General features: G+C 45.8%; 1 protein-coding gene across 2 annotated transcripts in view; it reads left to right on the forward strand.

Moving 5' to 3' along the window:
- Positions 1 to 22059, forward strand: part of KIRREL3 (kirre like nephrin family adhesion molecule 3) — a 1087808-nt gene that overhangs the window by 840408 nt on the left and 225341 nt on the right. For both annotated transcript variants that reach the window (XM_060251091.1, XM_060251092.1), the window contains exon 7: positions 20546 to 20651. In XM_060251091.1, the coding sequence (XP_060107074.1) occupies positions 20546 to 20651 (106 nt within the window). The remainder of the gene's footprint in view (positions 1 to 20545; positions 20652 to 22059) is intronic.

Raw genomic sequence — 22059 nt, forward strand, 5'->3', positions numbered from 1 at the left:
TTGGCCCTGGTTAGGACCACCAAGGAGGCCAAAGATTTCTATGTAGAGGCAGGCAATGGCAAACCATCTGTGTTTGTCTCTTGCTTCGAAAACTCTACAGGGTCATCGTAAGTCAGCTGCAGCTTGACAGCGCTTTCCACCTCAACAATGGACTGAACCATTTTGGATTGCTTGTGATAGGTTCAAGCTTTGTACAAAAGAGGGGAAAAAACTCAATGCAAACAGAAAACTAACACTGCAGGAAGAAAGCCTCTCTTGACTTGCAGAGCTGGTTTTCTACTTAAATGGCATTTTTACTATAGGAGAACATTGCCAGATGTGAACGTCCATAATCTTCCCCCTGCAGTCTGAAGCGGTGCAGTCATTCTGCCACCCTTCTCACTACATTCTCCTGCATGCGTGAATCAGGCATAAGTCTTCAATACCCAGCACACTGCTTGGTAACCCTTTCCCGTTACTATAACATCATCTCCAAACCCAAGGCTTTTTTTGTAGAAAAAGCCCAGCAGGAACTCATTTGCATATTAGGCCACACCCTCTGACACCAAGCCAGCCAGAACTGTGTTCCTGTGCATTCTTGCTCTAAAAAAGCCCTGTCCAAACCTCTAGTACTCCTGCCCCCATTCCTGATCCTGAGCTCACTGGTTTTGTCCTTTTCTTTGGCTCCATTTCTGTTTTGTACCTGAAATTCTGCCAGAAGGTTCTTGAAAAGTCCAGAGCGCTGAAATTCTGGCCTGGAAATGAGAAGCGAGTGGGATATATCCGTGCCAACACATAGGGAGCTGTGCCAAAGTATCACTAGCCTGTAGTCCTCGTCATTCAGCCCTCAACCCCAAGGGGATTTAAACCCCACAATTCAAACTGATGTGTTGTGATTGCTCAGCCTGATCCTAGATTTAAATGAAACATCCTAACCCGTGACAAGCCATTGCTTTTGATTGCTATGTTAACAGGAAGTCTTCTTTACAACGGCTCCTTATGCACAGACATTCCTACTGGAGCAAAATTGTTTCCCGTCTGCTATCTGGCAAGCAGGATGTCCAAAAGCCTCCATCGCCTTTCTTCTATGCCTTTGCTAGCTTCCTTTGGTTTCACACAGTGATGAATGGATGTAAAATTCCAATTAGTGTACAGTGGCTCCTGTAGAAGTTACATCTGTGCAGAGTCCTACTGCCTCTCTCTGTAAAGCCTTCCTTTTTTTGGAAACAGGCAGCCCAAAGAATTCAGCAAGTCACATCCGCATTCTTTCCATCTTCTTGGTATTTGCTGCTGTCAAACTTGATCTCAACCCCCCTCGCCAGCTTCCTCCCCGGACCCCCATAGCTCTTCTTCAGCTGCATCCTCAAATTCCTGCATCTGTATTTACCAACAATTTGCAATTGCAGGGCATTCAGCGTTAGCATGCCAGCTGCTCTCCTGATTCCAGTGAAAAACCGGCTGAGCAAATACAAGTGCAGCAGAAAATTCGCCACTTTAAAAAAAACCAAAAAAACTTCCAACTATTCTACCGGAAGATTAACAGGCTCTCAGGTTGTTCCTTTGCATGTCCTGACACAACTGGCGAGATGAAATGAGATAATGGTGCGAGTTATTTCCCAGCCAGGCAAACAGTTACAATGGCTTCAGACTCGGAGAGGAAATAACAACAGCAGAACTCGAGGCATCGTTATGGCGTGCTGTATAGTAGAAGGCCAGCAACGTGAGCAGAATCCCCAAAAGGCAGACAGATCCCATTCAAAAGGGACGGATTCAATAAAGGGCAATTTCTACTCCAAACCGTTAAGTAGACCATGCTGCGAAAGAAATAATAATAGTCATATCCCATCCAGCTATTAAAAGAATTTTTGTTTTAATAGCCTCTAATGGGGTTATCGGCTAAGCAGGAGTGGATGGCTAACAGAGAAGGGATAAAATAGCAGGACAGATTCATTAGCCAGCAGTAGAAATGGAGCATCCAAGAAGGTCCTTAGTAGGACCTTTGGGGTTTCCTTCAGCACTAGGGGAAGGCACAGAATGGCCTTTTCCTTGCTCTCTATGGCAGCAGTTCCCAAGGTTTTTGGTATGATGACCCATAAGTCCAAATTTACTTGGTATGGTGGCCCATCCAAAGCTCACCTATGTTTTTTGTGCTCTTAGGCAAACTGTAACTGTGGCAGCCATCTTGTTCAGTGTTCCATTTTCTACAGTGGTTAACCAGATGGTTTGGAGAAATTAACAAACATCACATGATGGGCACAGTTGCCCCTACTGTGACATTCTGACATACACAACCTTTGCATAAAGAGATCACACTGCAGCCTTTGGCCACCCTCTCCTTCTCATCCCCTTTAAAATTCTAAGAAACTCATTCTAGTAACCATCAGGACATTGTTATACTTGATCAAGAAGAAGAAGAGGAAGAGAGAAGAGATTGCGTTTATACCCTTACCTTCACTACCCGAAGGAGGCTCAGAGTGGCTTACAATCTCCTTTCCCTTCCCCTCCTCGCAACAGACACCCTGTGAGGTAGGTGGGGTGAGAGAGCGCTGACAGAAACTGCTCTTGAGAGGAGCAGCTCGAAGAGAGTTAAGACTGACCCAAGGGCACATCAGCAGGTTCATGTGGAGGAATGGGGAATCTAACCTGGTTCTCCCAGATAAGAGTCCGTACACTTCACCACTACATCAAACTGGCTGTCTACACCAAACTGGCTCAACATGTATATACAGCAATAAAAAATACCAGCTGATGTATGACATGGAAGATACTGTTTGCCGGGTCAGATCTTGGTTTCCAAAACATGAAAGAGAGCAATGGAAAGGGCAGAGGCAGCCCTTAGGGAGGGCTAGCCCATGACCCTCTTACAGAGACTCTGTGACCCATGTTTGGGAGACCTGCAAGACCTCTGACATAACACCATACAATTTCCCAGCCAGTTTGGAGAGAGCCAGTTTGATGTAGTGGTTAAGTGTGCAGACTCTTATCTGGGAGAACCGGGTTTGATTTCCCGCTCCTCCACTTGCAGCTGCTGGAATGGCCTTGGGTCAGCCATAGCTCTCATAGGAATTGTCCTTGAAAGGACAGCTGCCGTAAGAGCTCTCTCAGCCCCACCGACCTCACAAGTTGTCTGTTGTGGGGGGGGGGGGAAGGTAAAGGAGATTGTGACCATTCTTTGAGATTCAGAGTGTAGGACAGAATATAAATCCAATATCATCTTCTTCTTCTTCCCACCTCTAACCATGATTCCTACGTCTGACATGGTTTTAGTGTTGAAGAGGATGCCCCAGAAGCTGAATAAGAAGACAGCCAGGCCTCACATGCTACTTTTGGGCTGAGTGGGTATGGTTAGGAAGAAGCACTGCTTAGGCCCAAAAGAAGTTACATTCCGCTTCTGCTATGGCAGTGCTACTCCCAGCGGAAAATGGAAGAATGTCCCAGAGAGGCCTCAATGTCATCTTTTCCTTTTTGAAGCAATGGCAGCATCACTGGTTGGGAAGGAGGCACCTGGTATGTTGGTTTTTGCGTAAGCAGAGCTTTGTGGCAAACTTGAAACAGCACAAGGTACCATTTTGGGATCCGACAGGCACCTGTCTCAGCTCGAAAGTAGAACTTTCTGTCATGGTGTCAGAGCTATGGGAGCTTTTGCTTCTTAAGTATTTTTGACTGAGTATGGTCCAGTTGACTCTCGAAGGGAACTGGTCACACGTCATTTAGGTTTACAGGAAATTTTGTGAAGTGCACCTTCTGGCTTCAACTGTGTGTACAAAAACAGACATTGGTGGCCCCATTGGGAAGACATCGCCTTGAAGATTTTAAATGGGACAAGAAATGAGTTCATTCTGCAAATCAGCAGCCCAATAAATGACTTGGTGGGAAACAGGTACTATTTAAATTGATCGTGAGAAATAGCAGGGCTTTTTTTTTGGAGAAGAAGCCCAGCAGGCACTCATTTGCATATTAAGCCACACCCTCTGATGTCACCATTGTTTCACACAGGGGGTTTGTAGAAAAAGCCCAGCAGGAACTCATTTGCAAATTAGGCCACACCCTGTGACACCAAGCCAGCCAGAACTGCGTTCCTGTGCATTCCTGCCCCCCCCAAAAAGCTCTGAGAAATAGCTACATTCAACAAGGATGGATGCCCCCCTTTCTGCATCTCACTTGTGCAGGGGGGGGGGGTAAAAAGAGCCATCATAGATAGGGTTCCAGGCTAGGATCTCGGAGGACCAAGTTTGAATCTCTTCTCTGCCATGTAAGTTTGTTGGGTGACCTTGGGCAAGTCATGCACTCTCAACTTTAGCTACCTCCCGGGGTTGTTATTGTGCAGATAATATGAAGGGGGGGATGGTATTGTTAGCAGCTTTGGGTTCTTACTGGAGAGAAAGTGGGGTATAAATATCTAAGTAAGGAATCTGTGGCATTAGGGAGCTGGAAAGGGGCAAGGCGCCTTTAAGAGGTGCGTAAAGAAGCCCAGCTGGAGGGGGTAAGCCTTTGGAAGAGCACTGATGGGGGAGAGGGTGGTGGCTAGGAGCTGAGGCCAAGGTGTCTGAGGAGGACATGCCCTATGCTGGAGAGGTCAGTGGTGCAATCCAGGCCCCCTCCCGAGATGCCCACATGCAAAGATGATGCTAGGGGAAGATCTATGGATGGCCACACTAAGGAGTTGGGTGGCAAAGATGTGCCAAGAACACACTGATGAGATTGAGGCATTCACATTGGTGTGAGACAAGTGAGGGACCTGAAGCGGCTCAGTCAAGGGAGTGGGGTGAGAGGCTTCATTGCCTGCTAAGTCTCCAAATAAAGTTTTGTTGCTGCAGTTCTGCTTTGCATTCCTTGTACCTGTCTGTGAGTGATGGCTGAGGCCACCTCTCTTGGCTGGGCAAGCCAGACAGCTGAACCCGGAATAAGAGCCAGCAGCTACAGAAGTCAATACATAAATGCAATAGGGGAATTTCTACGACAAGAACAACACTCTACGTTAAAAGTATCATCAGGGCTGGAGAAGTTAATACTGAGCATCAGCCCAACTCTTCAGTTCAATTGTAGATCCCGGTCATACAGCTTTCTATCCCATTCCTCTCCCCACTGCGCTGCACACACACATGCACAAAAGCAACCCATAGACCCCAGGTTTTGTAACAGAGACACTAAAGCATCTTCAGCTGGAACATCTGTTCAAAGTGATTTCCGTTCCACCAGCCACATCAAAGCGGGCCTCCTGTGAGTTATGCACCGAACATCACAAGTGGGATTAAAATCATGTTTAATAGTTTGATATGCCATAAACTATTTATACTGCTAGAGCCCACTGGCTGTATGGAAATTCACATCATGCCTGCCAGAAAGGAGCAGAGTGAGGTTATTTCTTCTTCAGACTCTTCTGCCAGCATTTGTGGCTTTCCTCCTGAGATGTTGACACTTCTTAGCGATTCTTTTGCTTGTCAAGAAACAAGAGGAGAGCGGGGTGTGGTAAAGAATTGTTGTTGAGTCGTGAATGAGAGCAGTAAGGGGAGCTGAGGGTAGGAACAGGGGTTCAGTAAGAGAACCCTAACATTTCAAGAAAATACCAGCTTGTTGTTGGGTTGTTTTTTTTAAAAAAAAATTGGAGTTTAGACTGTTGGAGCTGTTGCATAACCATATATCACATATAAGGGATATTTGTGCCCTTGGTGTCTTCAGAAGGATTTGCTGATTGGCCACAGTTGTTGAGAGGTCTGACATGCTCCTTTCGGCTTCAGCTCTAATCTCAATGGACGTTTTGTTAGGTGTAGGGAATAGCAGGGCCTCTGGTTGGAACTGAGAGAAAGCAACAAGGCAGATAAGAGACCAAAGGGGATTGCCTTGCTTATGCAGAATGGAGAGTGATATCCATACAAGCCAGTACAACAGAGCGGGTGTAAAAGAAGCTAGAGAGAAATGCAGAGCCACTGGCAGGCAGAAGGAAGGACACTTGGCTGGCCTGCTAGCTAGCTGCAAAAAAATTGCATTGATTGCTTGCAGAAGAAACATGATGTATATTTACTTAAACCTGATGGTAAATGGAAGGGGTCTGAAGGGGCTGCAGAAAGAAATGAAAGAAGATTTCTAGGGGATGGGGAAGGTTTATGTCCCCCAAATAAGAGAATTGTAAAAAAAAACCCGAATTCCTCCAAGTCCACACATCAAGGAAGCTTCCCATCATGTCTCTGCATGAGTCTTTGCTCTATCATTTCCAAACTTTGCGAAGCCTCTTTCCAATCAGAAAGCACGTGCAAGAATACATTATCCACAAGCATGGCAGTGAGGCTTTTCTGAATTTTTTGTGTTTTCACCTTCCAGAAGTTAAACCTTTGCAGGTAGAGGAATGACTAAGACTTCCAGTTTTAATTCAGGATGAAATAGCATGCCTGGTCCTTGAAAGTTTGGGATGTGCTGCCTCGGGTCCGATAACAGCCAGCCAACCACAACACGCCTTCTCCATGAATGGAGCAGGCTAAGAAGCTGAGCCAAGCAGACTCGATAATTCAAATTCATTACAAACAGCCAGGCCAGAATTATCAATTGTAACTGAGCAGCATTACATTACGTTGAATGATCATTTATGCAAATTACACTTTATTTCTGGTGGGGAAAGCTTGGGCATGCCCGCTACCAGATCATTAGAAAGCACAATTCCATTTGCAAAGGGAAGATCAAAGACTTTAATTCATTCTTATTGTTAATCTATTTTGGGAGGCGGGGGGGGGGGACACTTGTAAGAGCAAAGCAGAGCCTGTTGGCTCCTAATATCCAAAGAGAATCCTTCTGAAAATCCTAAGCACCGCTACTGAACTATCAAACAATGGGGAAGCTACTAAGGAGAAGTGTGATTCATACTTGACGAAGGAAGGTGATTAGCTGTTGTTGTCTAACAATGAGGAAGCGTCAGGAAGCCCACAAATGAATTAGGAGTAAGCTATATATCTCAGGGGCTGTTACAGGCCCCCGCATCTCATTTGTATTCCAAGCTGTGCTGGTCTTTATTGTCATTTGGATTGCACATTTTAAAATGAGATTAGGGTAAATTGAAAATACCTATAATTTCTCATCGTAATTTTCCAGCCAAAAGGCAGGTGGCTGTACTCCCAACTGAGCAGGAGTCTGGCTGTGGGGAAGGAACTCCAGCCACTGCAATGAGGTTGGAGCCCAGCAAAGGACGGCTGATGACATCACAGCCCGCTGCTTCACTGTTTTGGGAGTGCCAGTTTGGTGTAGCAGCTAAGTGTATGGACTCTTATCTGGGAGAACCGGGTTTGATTCCCCACTCCTCCACTTGCACCTGCAGGGATGGCCTTGGGTTAGCCATAGCTGTCGCAGGAATTGTCCTTGAAAGGGCAGCTGCTGTGAGAGCCCTCTCAGCCCCACCCACCTCACAGGGTGTCTGTTGTCGGGAGAGAAGATATAGATTGTAAACCACTCTGAGTCTCTGATTCAGAGAGAAGAACGGAATATAAATCTGTAGTCTTCTTCTTCTTGGTTCACTGCGTTCCACCCAGCTCACTTTGGGGATTTTTCCACCCATGTCATTGCTGACCCCAGCTTCCTATCTCTGCCTGAAGCTCTGGAGAGTTGCCCATAAACAATAATACCACGTAAGATGGATCAAAGTTCTGATGCAAAATCGAGGAGCTGTATAGAAGATGAGGATGGTACTTGATTTATATCCCACCCTCCACTCTGAATCTGAGAGCCTCAGAGTGCCTTACAATCTCCTTTACCCTCCTCTCCCACAATAGACACCTATGAGGTAGGTGGGGCTGAGTGAGCTCCCACAGAAGCTGCCCCTTTGAAGGACAGTTCTGTGAGAGCTATGGCTGACCCAAGATCATTCCAGCAGCTGCAAGTGGAGGAGTGGGGAATCAAACCTGGTTCTCCCAGATAAGAGTCCATGCACTTAGCCACTACTCAAAACTGGCACTACACCAAAGTGTTCAACATGCCAAAAAGCAGGGCTTTTTTGAGTAGGAACGCACAGGAGCACAGTTCCAGCTGACTTGGCATCAGGGGGTGGGGCTTAATATGCAAATGAGCTCCTGCTGGGCTTTTTCTATCTACTAATGGACGGACGGCCTGCCTCCGCCCCGGGGAACCTGGACCGGGCTTTGCAGGCTGTTGCAACGTGGCTTAGACTGAGTGGGCTGAAGTTAAATCCAGCGAAGACAGAGGTTCTCCATGTGGGTCATGGCACTCTGGGGAAGGAAATATCTCTCCCGGCCTTTGATGGGGCGCCGCTGAAGACGGCGCAGCGGGTAAAGAGCCTGGGCGTCCTACTGGAGCCTTCATTATCAATGGAGGCCCAGATAACAGCCACTGCCAAATCAGCATTCTTCCACCTGAGGCGGGCGAGGCAGTTGGCTCCTTTCCTAGAGCGTCAGGACCTAGCAATGGTGATCCACGCGACGGTCACCTCAAGACTGGACTACTGTGATGCTCTCTACATGGGGCTGCCTCTGTACCGGACCCGGGAGCTGCAGCTAGTGCAGAACGCGGCGGCCAGGCTGTTACTTGGTCTCCCAAGATGGGAGCATATACGGCCGGGGCTGCGTGGACTGCACTGGCTGCCAATCGTATACCGGATCCAGTACAAAGTGCTGGTCATAACCTTTAAAGCCCTATATGGCCAAGGACCGACCTACCTGAGGGACCGTCTCTCCCCATATGAGCCCCAGAGAGCACTGAGGTCAGTGGGGAAAAGCAGACTGAATATCCCTGGGCCAAAAGAAGTCAAACTTCAAAGCACCCGCACTCGGGCCTTTCCCGTTGCGGCCCCACAACTCTGGAACAAACTCCCAGAGGAGGTGCGGGCCCTGCGGAACTTAGATCAGTTCCGCAGGGCCTGCAAGACCGCCCTCTTTAAACAGGCGTTCACCAATAACTGAAGTAATGTTTACCGCCAGATTAATAACGGTTACCGCCAGTGTTGATTTAGGAATGTTTTAATTATTGATTGATTTTAATGTGAATTTTAATGTGAATTTAATGTTTTTAATACTGTACTGTTTACTTGAAATGCTGTTAGCCGCCCTGAGCCTGCTTCGGCGGGGGAGGGCGGGATATAAATAAAATTTTACATTACATTACATTTTTCTACAAAAAAAGCCCTGTTGAAAAGAATGACACAAGAAGTAGAAGATAGGGGTTTCCAACATGGCACCTGTGGGCACCAGGGTGCCCTCCAGGACCTGTCCTAGTGCCCAAGTTTGTTTGTTTGTTTAAAGAGGGCTGGGCCAGGTGGAGCTTTTTCCCATAAGGGCTTCTGATTGGCTGTTGGAGATCTGATTGGCTATGCAGGATTTTAGAAAGTTGCTTTGGAAAGAGCCCGATGTTCACACTGAAATGAGAAGCTTAATGCTGTGATGAGAGAATGTAGAACAGAGTTCCTAAATAATTAAGCCGTCAAACTGAAGAAAGAATTGAAACGTCATCAAAATCTAGAGAGACATCTTTTTAAGAAAGCAGCTGCGTTGAAGCTACACTCCTCAGCAGCACGCACCTTGTGAATTTCCGTTGGACCATTTCCAAGTTTGGACATATCTTTTCATTTGGAGACGGGGGGTTTTGGCCCCTTGAGGTTTTCTGTTACTTTAAAAGCACCTAACACCACTGGCCTCTATCATTACTGTATTGTCTATTAGGTGTTGTACACAATCCTTATAATATATTTTTGCAAACAGAAAGATGGTGTAATACTTGGTGGCTTTGATCAGTTGACTAATTACACCAAGTGTGAGAAAATGACCCCTCTGTCACAAACATGGTTGCCAGGGCGCCTGGAGAAGTAAGCTTGCATCCGCCTGACCGGTAAATGCGAGTGACGCTATCCAGGAACTACATAAGACTCCCGTGTACCTATTAGCAAATATATAAGCGCTTGAGTCAGGCACAGAGTGTCTGCAGCCACGCTCTAATGTTTCCCCGCCATCGCGTGAAACCCGCCATGGTAAGGAGGAGGCTACGCCGCCACGGAGCTGTCCAGGCGAACGGTGTGAAGCGCTAAGCGTGGAAACCACTGTGTTTTGCTAACACCACATGTAGCCATCTTCCTGCCTGGATGGGATTCATTCCCTCGATATGGAAACCTCACGTACACACCCTGAGTCATTCCTAGCCCATAAGCAACCCACCTAGTCTATGAATGGATTAATGGCTCCACTATTAATCCTGATTGCCCAGTGATTTCCTAAACAACTGTCTTCACCCCGGAGAGTTGAGAAAGAGGAAGGATCTCTCCTGATACCACCAAGCCCTTTTGTCTACACCGGAATACCTAGGTGCATATCTGATTCTCTATTGTCCCTTTCCCAGTTAATCCCATCTCCTCCCAATCACCCAGCCATTCCCACATTGATACCAACGGAGCCGCCCCAGGCCCTGTCGCAACCTGGAAGTTTCCAGGATGCCCAGGATGAAGGTGATGTTCATTGGTTGAAGCACACACCCAATCAGGTGTCGCCATTGACCCACCATTGGTCCAGCCGATGTCCAGCCTTCCTGGTCATCAGCAGAACCTCCCATTACCACTCCCAGTCACCTCCCATCCCCTCAGGACGAAGGTGACTCTATATAACCTGTGGACTAGCTACCCACAGGTGTGCCTTCTACTCAGTAAACCCCCATTCCCGCTGGGTAGTAACACCCCCGATTCCTGATCAGTTTCGGGACCTTACCCCCATTTCCTCATTCGTCGCCATCGGAGCCTTCCATTGGAGTCTGCGAGAGGTAGTATTGCCCTGTATGTCAATTCCTTTATGTTCCCCTATCGATCTCTCTATTTTTCCTAGACCTGTATGAATGTGTGATTGATTTTGTACCTTGTGTGAACGAACTATTGTTTCAAATAAACCACAATTGATTTTATTAAATTAGAGTTCTTTATTGAGCATTGACTCTCTGATCGGTTGAGCCTCGTATACATAGATAAAAGATTCCGTTTAGGGGCTAGCTGTCTCTCAGTCTAATTCCCCAACTTTATTTTGAGAGCAGTTTCCCTAACACAAGTGCCCTTCAAGCAGCATTGTGTTAATCACGGCTTCTGCCTGCAATGTCAGAGTTGCTTTTAGTTATGTATGACTTCGCTCTCTGACATTTTGTGGGTGGTTCTACCTCCTCTGTCAGCCATTTTTGTTCTGCTGTCACCTTGGTAGCCCTGATGGAACATTTAAAAAGAGATGCTGTCAGTAAATAAAGGCAGAATTTAGGGTTGCCAGCCTGCAGGTGGGGTCTGGAGATCTCATGGAGTTTTGTTAGCTCTCATTCCAACATGGCCAGTCACTGCAAGAGCTCCCTGGATGGGCTCCCCTGTCCTTCTGCTTAGGTCAAGAGCTGACTTTTGTAGTGCAGAAGGACAGGTGGATCATGAATAATTTACAGCCTTTGAGTGACAAGCTCAAAAGCTCCGAGTAGGCAGCTGCCTCCCACCATTCCCCTCCATTTTCTGTGCTCGCACCTTCTAGAGATCCACACCACCATTTAAGGTCAGGATCTTGAGTCTCCCCACACCAAGGAGTGACAGCTCTGTCCAATCCCATGATTAATATTCATGAGAAGCAGATGGCAAGTTGGCCATCCAGAATGGCTCTTTCTCCATCTGTCTAGTAAAAAGGTTGGGCAAGATGTTTGATCTTGACTTAAGTGAAGTTTGCAGAGACACTTGTAAATGTCTGGTTGCAGAAGTTCCATGGCTCAAATTGGCATGCAGGTCACACGTCCTCTGATGTGGACCTTTGGTCTCCTAGCATCTACTATCATAAATCCATTTTTAATGATAAAATATCCTCTCATACCCTTAATTTATTTTTTAAAAAATATTTTACAAAGTTTATACCCCACCTTTCTGCTCTTATGAGAGCCACCAAGGAAGCTAACAAATTAAAACTTGCATAATAAAATCACATATTAAAAACCATTAAAACAACAAAAACACATAAGACAATTGAAACCAGAGGCAAAAGACATAAGAACAACTATGAAGACATGGAGTGGAAAGGAAGGGATCACTGAGGGAATGCCAATTAAAATAGAAAATCTCCACCCACTGGCATAAGATGGAAACAGAAGGGCAGAAAGTTCCAGAATTTTGGTGCCAGGATCAAGAAGGACCTCTCCCATGTTGCCACCTTCCTAATATGAGGCCAACTATCACACAATATAAAGTATACGTCTTTGAGGAAATCCTCCCAAAAGAGAATTTAAAAGCTTCCTGACCACTCTTCCAAAAGGGAAACCAAGGCAACAGTTCCAAAGGAAATTGCTCCACAGTGGCAGAGCCCATTTTCTGATGACAGACATTTATAATCCATATAATAACTGAAGCAGGGCCTGGCTTGATTAATGGAGAGGAAGGGAAGGTTATACAGCACGTTAGATGGTGCCAATCAGTTTGCATCAATCTTCTCAATAATCCACCTATAACTGCAAGGTGGATAGCGCATGTCTGGATATGGGGATTTTCCTAACTGATGGCAGCTGTGGGGAATGGGAGAAGGTGCCTTGGAGGAGCTTGCCTTTAAAGAGAGAACGCAGCAGCCAATTGGCAACATCTTAGGGTGGCCCAGCAGGCCCCCACTAGCCACTGGATGGGGGTCAGGGTTGCCAGAACCAGGTTGGGGAACTCCTGAAGATTTGAAGATGGAGCCTGGGGAGGACAGGGACCTCAGTGGGGTACAATGCTGTAGAGTTTACCTTCCAAAGCACCATTTTATCCAGAGGAACTGTCCTCTATAGTCTGGAGAGGAGCTGTGATTCTGGGAGATCTCCAGGTTCCACTTAGAGTTTGGTGTCCCTATCAGCAGAAACTGGAGTTGGGACAGAGCTGTGGCAGTGGGTGAAGTGGCTCTTGAGCATTCACTAAGGAAGGGCTCCTCCCAGGTTAGCCAGGAGCAGTGGAAGGGCTTGGGTGTCATGTTATGCCAGCTTCAAAATGGCCGTGGAGGGAACCAATGTGGATGCCCCTGGCTACCCACTCCAAGCTCCACAGGAGGAAAGCTAACTAATATAAGAGGGTTTTTCACTAAACCCCTCCCCCTTGGTTACTGGGGATGTTGGCTGGCAGTGCATCGTTGGTGGAAGGGGTGGGACTCCACACCTTCCCCCTTTAAGGAGAGGATGACAAACCAGCAGGGGATTTACCAGGAGACTCTGGGAGAGGGGAGGAAAGAAACACAATTGAACTCCTAAGCAAGTTCTGGGAGAGCTGCCCTTGCATTTAAACAGACTGTGTTCCTTCTGAATGCCGTCCTTTCATTAGAAATAATGGAGGATGGGGCACCTTCTTTTGGGGCTCATAGAATTGGACCCCCTAGTCCAATCTCTCTCTCTCTTTTTTGGAAAAAAACTTTATTGAAGTTTATACAACACATATACTACTGAGAAAATACAAGTAACAAAGTAATGTCAGGGCACTGATTTAAGGTACAAAACTTGTATGGGTTTTTGAGGAGAGACATCAACAGCTATGCTGAAAATTTGGTGCCTCTTCCTCAAAAAAAAAAACAAAACAGGCTCATTCCCCCAAGCCCCATGTACCCAGAGATTGATTCTCCATTATACCCTATGAGAACCAGTTTCTATAGGATGTAATGGAGTGCCCAGCAGCCATTCCCCCCTCCCTCTTTCTGATAGCCCTAAGTGGGGGGAGAGGCTCCAAACTGGGGGATCCCCTTCCCCCAACTGGGGAATGGCAGCCCTATCACCCTACCTTAGCATAGTGGAAATTGCTGTCAAGGCACAGACGATTTACAGTGACACAATAGGGTTTTCAAGCCAAGAGACAAATGGAGGTCGTGTGCCATTAAGTACCTCTACACAGCAACCTCAAACTCACTTAGTGGTTTCCCATCCAGGGCTTTTTTGTAGTAGAAACTCCTTTGCATATTAGGCTACACCCCCCCTGATGTAGCCAATCCTCCTGGAGCTTACAGCAGGCCTTGTACTAAGACTCTGTAAACTCTTGGAGGATTGGCTACATAAGTGGGTGTGGCCTAATATGCAAAGGAGTTCCTGCTACAAAAAAGCCCTGCTCCCATCCAAATACTAACCAGGGCTGACCCTGCTTAGCTTCCAAGATCTGATGAGATTGGACTAGCCTGAGTCATTTAGTTTAGGACATTTATTATTTACTTGATTTATACTCCACCTTTCTCCTCAGTAGGGACCCAAATGGGCTCACATCATTCTTCTTTCCTACATTTTATCCTCACAGCAGTTTAGTGAGGTATATTTGACTGAAAGTGTGTGACTGGCCCAAGTGGAGATTTGAATGGTCTCTAAGATCCGTGTCCGATGCCCTAACCACTATGAAATACTGCAAGCTAAATATGTGCTAAATAAATAGGTGCCCTGGTTTTAATGATTTTTTCCAGGGCTTTTTTTGAGCAGGAACGCAGTTCTGGCTGGGTTGGTGTCTGGGGGTGTGGCCTAATATGCAAATGAGTTCCTGCTGGGCTTTTTCTACAACAAAAGCCCTGATTTTTTTCCCTGTGCCTATTTCTGTGACATGGTCTGTTTTGCAAGTTGGTTTTAGCTGCTTTTGAAGGGGTGGGAGGAACCAGAATATAAACCAGGGGTGGCCAAACTGTGGCTCAGGAGCCAGATGTGGCGCTTTCTTTCCACCTCTCCTTCCTCCATCTATTTGCTTTCCTTCCTTCCTTCCTTCCAACATCTGATGTTCATGTCTTGTGGCTCTCAAACATCTGACATTTATTCTATGTGGCTTTTCAGTTAAACAAGTTTGGCCAACCCTGATATAAACCTCTTAATAAATGTGTGCATTCTCTGCTACCTTCTATTGTCTAATAGACAATCTCCAACGTAGACAAGAGGTTTTCGTTGTCTTTTCCTTCTCTTTCTCTTTTTCCCTTTTAACTTTCTCTTCTTTCCTTTTGCACCAAATGTAGCTTAGATGTTTATTATGTTACCAAAAGAAGGAAAGGAAAGGTCCCCTGTGCAAGCACCAGTTGTTTCTGACTCTGGGGTGATGTTGCTTTCACAGTGTTTTCATGGCAGACTTTTTACGGGGTGGTTTGCCATTGCCTTCCCCAGTCTTTTACACTTTACCCCGAGCAACGTGGATCCTCATTTTTCCGACCTCGGAAGGATGGAATGCTGAGTCAACCTTGGGCCGGCTACCTGAACCCAGCTTCAGCCAAAAGAGAGAGGGGGAAAAAAACAGAAAAACTAGCAGGAGTCTTAAAAGCTGAAAGGCCCATGACACCAATAAGGACTTGGCAGAGATGCTGAGGCTGATGAAAGAGAATAAATGCCACTTTCAAATTACAGATGCCCCCCCCCCCAAACCATTATACAGTGCAATGTTAAAAGGGACCCGTTCACAGCAGTGCATTTCATTTTCTTAAATGAGACATACAGGTAGGCTCTGTTTTGATGTGTGATGTTACATGCACATTAAATACAGAGTGGTGGGAGAAGTTCCCATTGGTGGGATGGATGGAATTGTTATGTACTACAGGCAGTGGAACAACCTAATGGATGGTCTTGGTTTCATACTGTCTTCGTATTTGCATATGTCTCTAGCGAAGCAGTGGTTGAGTCTAACCATGCAATCCTATAGTGTCTAAATTTTGTGCAATCCTATGCACAGTTACTCCACTCTAGCCCCCTTGATTTAAGTTCATAAGGAAACCCCTGCTGGATCGGACCAGCAGTCCATCTAGTCCAGCTTCCTGCATCACACAGTGGCCAACTAGTTCCTCTGGAGGACTAAACTGCAGGGCATAGAAGCCAAACTCTCCCCTGATGTAGCCTTCCAAAACTGCTTCTCAAAGGTCCATTGTCTCTATTCCTTGTGGCTAGGAACCACTGATAAACCTATCCTCCATTGGGGCTGCCAACCTCCAAGTGCAGCCTGGAGTTTTCCTGGATTTGCAGCTGAACTTCATGCTATATGTCAGTTCCTCTGGAAGAAATAGCAGCTTCAGAGAGCAGACTCTCTGGCATCACAATCCTGTTGAGCTCCCCTCCCCAGTATCTTTGTTGCTTAGAGAGATACACATGGCAACATAAGGAGTGAAGTATGGTGGTATCCAGCGTTTTTTATGAGCAGGAATGCAGTTCCGGCTGACTTGGTATTCCTGCTGGGCTTTTTCTACAAAAAAAGACCTGTGTGAAACAATGGTGATATCTGAGGGTGTGGCCTAATATGAAAATGAGTTCCTGCTGGGCCTTTTCTACAAAAAAAGCCCTGGTGGTGCCACTTTGGTCTAATTTTCCATCTTGTTTGCTCCAGTTGCAACATGCATTGCATGTTGCTTTACATGATTTGCATTTCTTTTAAGCGGGTAAATACTGATGATGATGAACACAGTTATAAGTAAATGCAGAGGAGGTTTGTAATTGGGCTAGATCCCTGGATCTCAGAAATAAGGTTGAGTTCTAGTTTGAGGAACCATCAGGAACGATATGCTATTAATCCAGAACCATCTTTGATCATATGAGGAATATTAAAAACCAGTAGGCATTCAGTAAGAGGCCTTTGGACTGATCAACTCCAGTCCACAGAGACTAACCCATCTTCTGTAGGGGTTGTGATAACACGGTTCCATGATCCAGGCAAGTATTTTAGACTGCTCTGTTCAGCTGCACCCCAGTTAAATCCAGGAGTTACAGTGGACTATATGGAAATTCTAGAAGGAAATTAGTTCCGTTGTTGCTGTAGCTGTGTGTAGGGAAGCACCCTATTAATTTTTATATGTGTGCTGTCTCCTGGGCCCCTGTCTCCTAGATGCACCACTTGGTCAGATTCCAATCTAATTGGCCAGATTTCCCTACCAGTTAATCCCAGGCTCCTGGCGACTACTACTGCCCTTAGTTCAGTGTTCTTCTAGTCTTAATCCTCCATTCTCCTGCTTTTCCTTTCTAGCTCCCACTCCATTCTGTAGTTTCTTTTGGGCTTCCCAATGTTGCCTACCTCTTCCTTACTATACAGTGACCACCTCTTGGGAGAGAGACACTGCTAATCTCAGAAGAGGCTTCTCCAGTTTAGCCTTGACTATGGTGTGATCTTCAGACAGATAGTCTTTGACAGAATGGAAAACAGACTTATGGGGGGTGTTCATGTTTATCCTTCCTAACCTGCCCACCAGCAGGCCACATGGATTGTTATATCTCAGTTGGTGGAAGGTGCCAAGCGGAGCATAATGGAGCAACCGCCTCCAGCAATCGTGTCAGCCAGAACACAACCGGGAAGGGGAGCCAGGCTGGCTCAGACAGTACAGAGGGAACAGATCTGTGAAATGACAAGAGCCTCCTGTTTCAATTTTTCTGTGACAACTTAATTTGCCGCATAGGAATTAGACTTCTTTTCACCAGTGGCATGGGTTTCTCTGCAGAGTCTGGCCAGCCTGGCCAAAGGGCTGCCCTTTGAAGCTGTTGTAACTGGTTCACAAGGGAGCAGAACTCCTTGGAATGGCCAGAGACAGCTTGCTATTAGGCGGCACTCGTACAATGACAATTCAAGCATGGATTTCAGATCGGGAGGAGCCATGGCCCAGTGGCAGAACATCTGCTTGGCATGCAGAAGGCCCAAGGTTCAATCCCTGGCTTTTCCAGTTGAAAGGTAGTGGGTACTATGAAGGGCCTCTAACTGAGACCCTGGAAAGCCACTGCCATCAAGTAGACAAGACTGACTTTGATGGACCAAGTGTCTGATTCAGTATAAGGCAGCTTCTTGCATTCGAACCATGGATGCTCTACAATGAATTCATTCCCTCCCATTTTCCTTTGGGCAGAGCTTGGGGAGAGGAGGGACCTCAGCAGGGTGTAACACCATAGAACCCACCCTCCGAAGCAGTCATTTTGTCCTCTTTCAATGGTTTTTTTTTTAATGTACACTGCCTTGTGGAGCCTGATTGAGTGGAAAGGTGGCATACAAATATTTCAAATAAATGTTTCAAATAAATAAACAATCTCTACAGTCTGGGAATCTTTTTAATTCCAGGCGCTCTCCAGGCCCAATTTAGGGAGATGAAAACGCGGATGTGAAAACCAAAATATCTTTGGTTCCAGATCACAGTGTTATTGCACAGTGTATGATAGCAAGTGACCCAATTGATTTATATACAATGGCTAGATTCAGTGGCACTTTCAAGAGCAACAAGATTTTGGGGGTATAAGCTTTTGAGAATGTTGCGGGATTTTTTTTGTACCCTCAGCAACACAAAACCAAAACCAACCCCAGAAACCAAAACAACCTGCGGTTATCAGAAGGCTAATACACGCTTAAGAACATAAGAACAGCCATGTTGGATCAGGCCAATGGCCCATCCAGTCCAACACTCTGTGTCACACAGTGGCCAAAAAAAAAAAAGTATAAATATGTGTGTGTGTGTGTGTGTGTGTGTATATATACACACACACACACACACACACATACATACATACACTGTGGCTAATAGCCACTGATGGACCTCTGCTCCATATTTTTATCTAACCCCCTCTTGAAGCTGGCTATGCTTGTAGCTGCCCCCACCTCCTGTGGCAGTGAATTCCACATGTTAATCACCCTTTGGTTGAAGAAGTACTTCCTTTTATCCGTTTTAACCTGACTGCTCAGCAATTTCATCGAATGCCCACGAGTTCTTGTATTGTGAGAAAGGGAGAAAAGTACTCTTCTTTCTCCATCCCATGCATTATCTTGTAAACCTCTATCATGTCACCCCACACTTAATAACAGATGGGCTTTATTAGTCTCCAAGTTTCTTCTTTAGACAGAAGGCTTAAAATATATGCAGAGAGGCAAAACAGCTTAGAAACTTTAGTACATTTCAGAGAACAGTTACACAGATACAGAAGATAATCAAGCATAAAGCATATTTCTACAGTCAAGTACAGAGCATAGTTCTTATGGAAAGCCTAAGTCCCAAGACCCATTTGTTTGGAATGACCAGCACAGAGACAGTCTCCTGTCTCTATCCAAGTCAGCCCAGGCTGAAATCAACAAAGGCTTGTTAACCTCTGAGCTGAGCAGCATAGAGGCTCCTGCCTCTCATGCCATCAGCCCCATCTGCTAGAAATTTCAAGGTTTATAAAGACTTTTTCCCTGGAAAACTTTATCACTTATCACTGTTTCATCTAATGTTATGAATTCCAGTTGCTGTTGATGCAAACCCAGATGTCCAGTTATCTTCCTGCGAATACCATATAAGAACCATACCATATAAGGCCTTTCCTGCCTTGAGATAGCTTTTCAACTTTCACATACGGACCTAGATTCTCAGCCTATGCTTTTGGGTGAGAGCAATATGAATGTGCTTAAAGTGCTGAAGATCTTAGAATTCTTGTGGCCAACTTCATAAGAGACCCAACCCAAACAAAATTCTGCCACAGAGAGTACCCCTCAGTCCTAATTTTCCAAGTGTGAGTGTCATCCCACCAATTTGCAGTAATGCCTATGAGGTCATAGTCCCCTTCTTGTATTAGGACTTCAGGTTCCTCCTGGTTGTTTCCCATAGTCTGCACATTAATGTAGAGATATCAGAATCCATGTTTTAGGCTTCCTCAGGTTTTTCTGTCTGTATTTACCTACATATGAGCCACTCCCAGCAAAACCACTCCCTGCAAAACTTCAGTGCTCTTATCTGCAGTTATTGGCATACTAGACTTTGAATTTTTGTCTCGCTCCCCCGTAGGATTTAGTTTTAAGCCCTCCTTATTAGGTTTGCAGTGCTTTCACCAAAAGCATATTTTCCAACCTTTGTGAGGTGCCAAGCATCTTCCAATAGAAGAGCTTCATCTCGAAAGCATAACCCATGGTCCAAAAATCCAAACCTTTCCTGATGACACCATCTACTTAGCCAGTCATTTATTTGCAGTATTCTTCTTTCCCTTCCTAAGCCACAGCCTTCAACAGGGAGAACTGACAAAAACACAATTTGCACTCCCAGAGCCACATAAGCCTGTATGCTTAATTATTCTCCTACAATGGGGGGGGGGGAGATCTCACACTGAGTAAACTAGCATGCATGCGAGACTAGTCTTGCCTTTTCCCCTTACATGCTATTTTTTTTTGTGAACAGAGTTATTTTTCATAGGGGAGGATTCACACATGAGATTCCTCCCCCTTCCCCACGCATTCTGATCAGGAACAGTTGTACCGTTGGGCTCCTGTTGCAAGCACAGTTCAGCTCTTTTGCTGCAATAAGAATCATGACCAGTTTGATGTGAGTCCCAGTCTTTTCCTGCTCTTGTTAAATCTTTGGGTCGATAAAGCCTTTGTGGACATGCCCAGATAGAAAGACAGGGGACCTTACCAACAAATGACCTTTCCAGGGTCAGTTGAAGAAAGAAATTGCAGGTTGAGAAATAATTGCTCCCAAACCTACGCTAACCTTAAAGCCATCCTCCCCTCTCAAAAAGGGGATTTCACTTTGGAGACATTAGACTTCTGGCATGATGAAGTCAAACAGTGGTTCTGGTTGGTTAAGACACTGCCATCCATCCCAGGAACAGAAAATTTGGAAGCAATGCATCGGAAAGGTACAGTTCTGTACTCAGAGGTCCAATAGCTAATGCATTTGCTGTTGTCTCCTTGCAGATCCACCTCATGTCAATCTGTCAGTTGAACCTCAGCCTGTCTTGGAGGACAACACCGTGAAGTTTCACTGCTCAGCCAAAGCCAACCCAGCTGTCACCCAATACAGGTAAGATTAGTTGTTTGGGCATGAGTGCTTTATGTTGCCCACCACTGGAAAATTGCTTGTACCAACAGTCTTATTTGATATTTGACGGCCTGGAGCTGCTTCCTTGAACTCCCATGAGCTGACTCATTTGTTGCGTAGATGGAGAATTTGCCCTGATAAAAGTATGACTGTCTACAAGGAATGCTCTGCTACCTGAAGGCAGAAACAGCAAGGAAATATAAGGGTGTGGCAAGTTGAGGTGTCGCTGCAGTGACGAGAGATGTGATCCCATGACCAAGTTCGATCCTGGAAATAGCAGGGGTGTGTGGACCAATGGTCAGGGCAACACGACGGAGCAAGGGCTTGCCTTTGAGCTGATTCAGCTGTTCCCAAGCAGCAGAGAGAGAGGAAGCATGAAGATCATTGGCCTTTGCTTCCTTCTCCGTTTTGTGCTGAGATTAAGTGTCATTACCTTGATAGGCTCTTATTTGGAGACCTGCTGTATGGAGGCTGTGGCTTGGTGGTACAGCATTAGCTTTGCATGCAGAAGGCTGCAGGTTCAGTTCTAAAAAAATCTCAAGGTTCAGATATTGGAAAAGGCCGGGGGGGGGGGGGGTTGCCTGAGATTCTGATGAATTGCTACCAGCCAGAGTAAAGAGTACTGACTCTGTATAAGGCAGCTTCATATGTTCTCATCCTTCTTGGTCTCATTCAAAGGGGGAAATGCACATTCTCTCAATGAGGAACTAGAGGACGTGGAAGGTACAGTTTTCATAGGATGTGTATATGATGAAGGGACAGCACCAGACATGCTTGTGTCTTCCCTTGCTGATTTTTAGAAACAATTTTAAATTGGTCTGCCACCTGGAATTGACACCTGTCGGTTACCAGCGATTTTGTAAACATTTGTGTGTTGGCTGCTGCTTTACGAAACGTTTACTGTGAGACTGAGCCAACACATGGATCATTGTTAGTTCAGGTTTTTTTTTTAATGCATGAAGTTGAATAGATGGGGTGCAGAAGTCAGATCGCCTTCTACCTGAATGCAGCAGACCTGCACCGATTTCCCCAGGCTGAGCAGATGAAGCCAGTTACAGACCTGCCAAATGTTGCAATAGAAATTCTTTGTGTTGATGATGTTGTTATATGGTAATGGGCTCCAATTGTCTCAGCATTGTGGCCGTCTGTGCAGTTTGCTGACGCTGTGACTGTTCCATGCTCAGCAGCGATTTCTCGATCCAGCATGCGGTGGCTGTTTAGAGACCTGGCAGTAAGCTAGTGGAACCATCTGCTTTGGGAAGTTGTGAACAGAACACACACACACCGAATGAACATCCTATTATGGAGAGGCTTGCTTTATTGCGAGTTTCCCCGCATAATCTTTTAGTTCCCGAATGCTGCCACTTCATTAGCTTCATTTGATTACAAC

Source organism: Heteronotia binoei, chromosome 12, assembly GCF_032191835.1.
Source record: "Heteronotia binoei isolate CCM8104 ecotype False Entrance Well chromosome 12, APGP_CSIRO_Hbin_v1, whole genome shotgun sequence".
Classification (NCBI taxonomy): domain Eukaryota; kingdom Metazoa; phylum Chordata; class Lepidosauria; order Squamata; family Gekkonidae; genus Heteronotia; species Heteronotia binoei.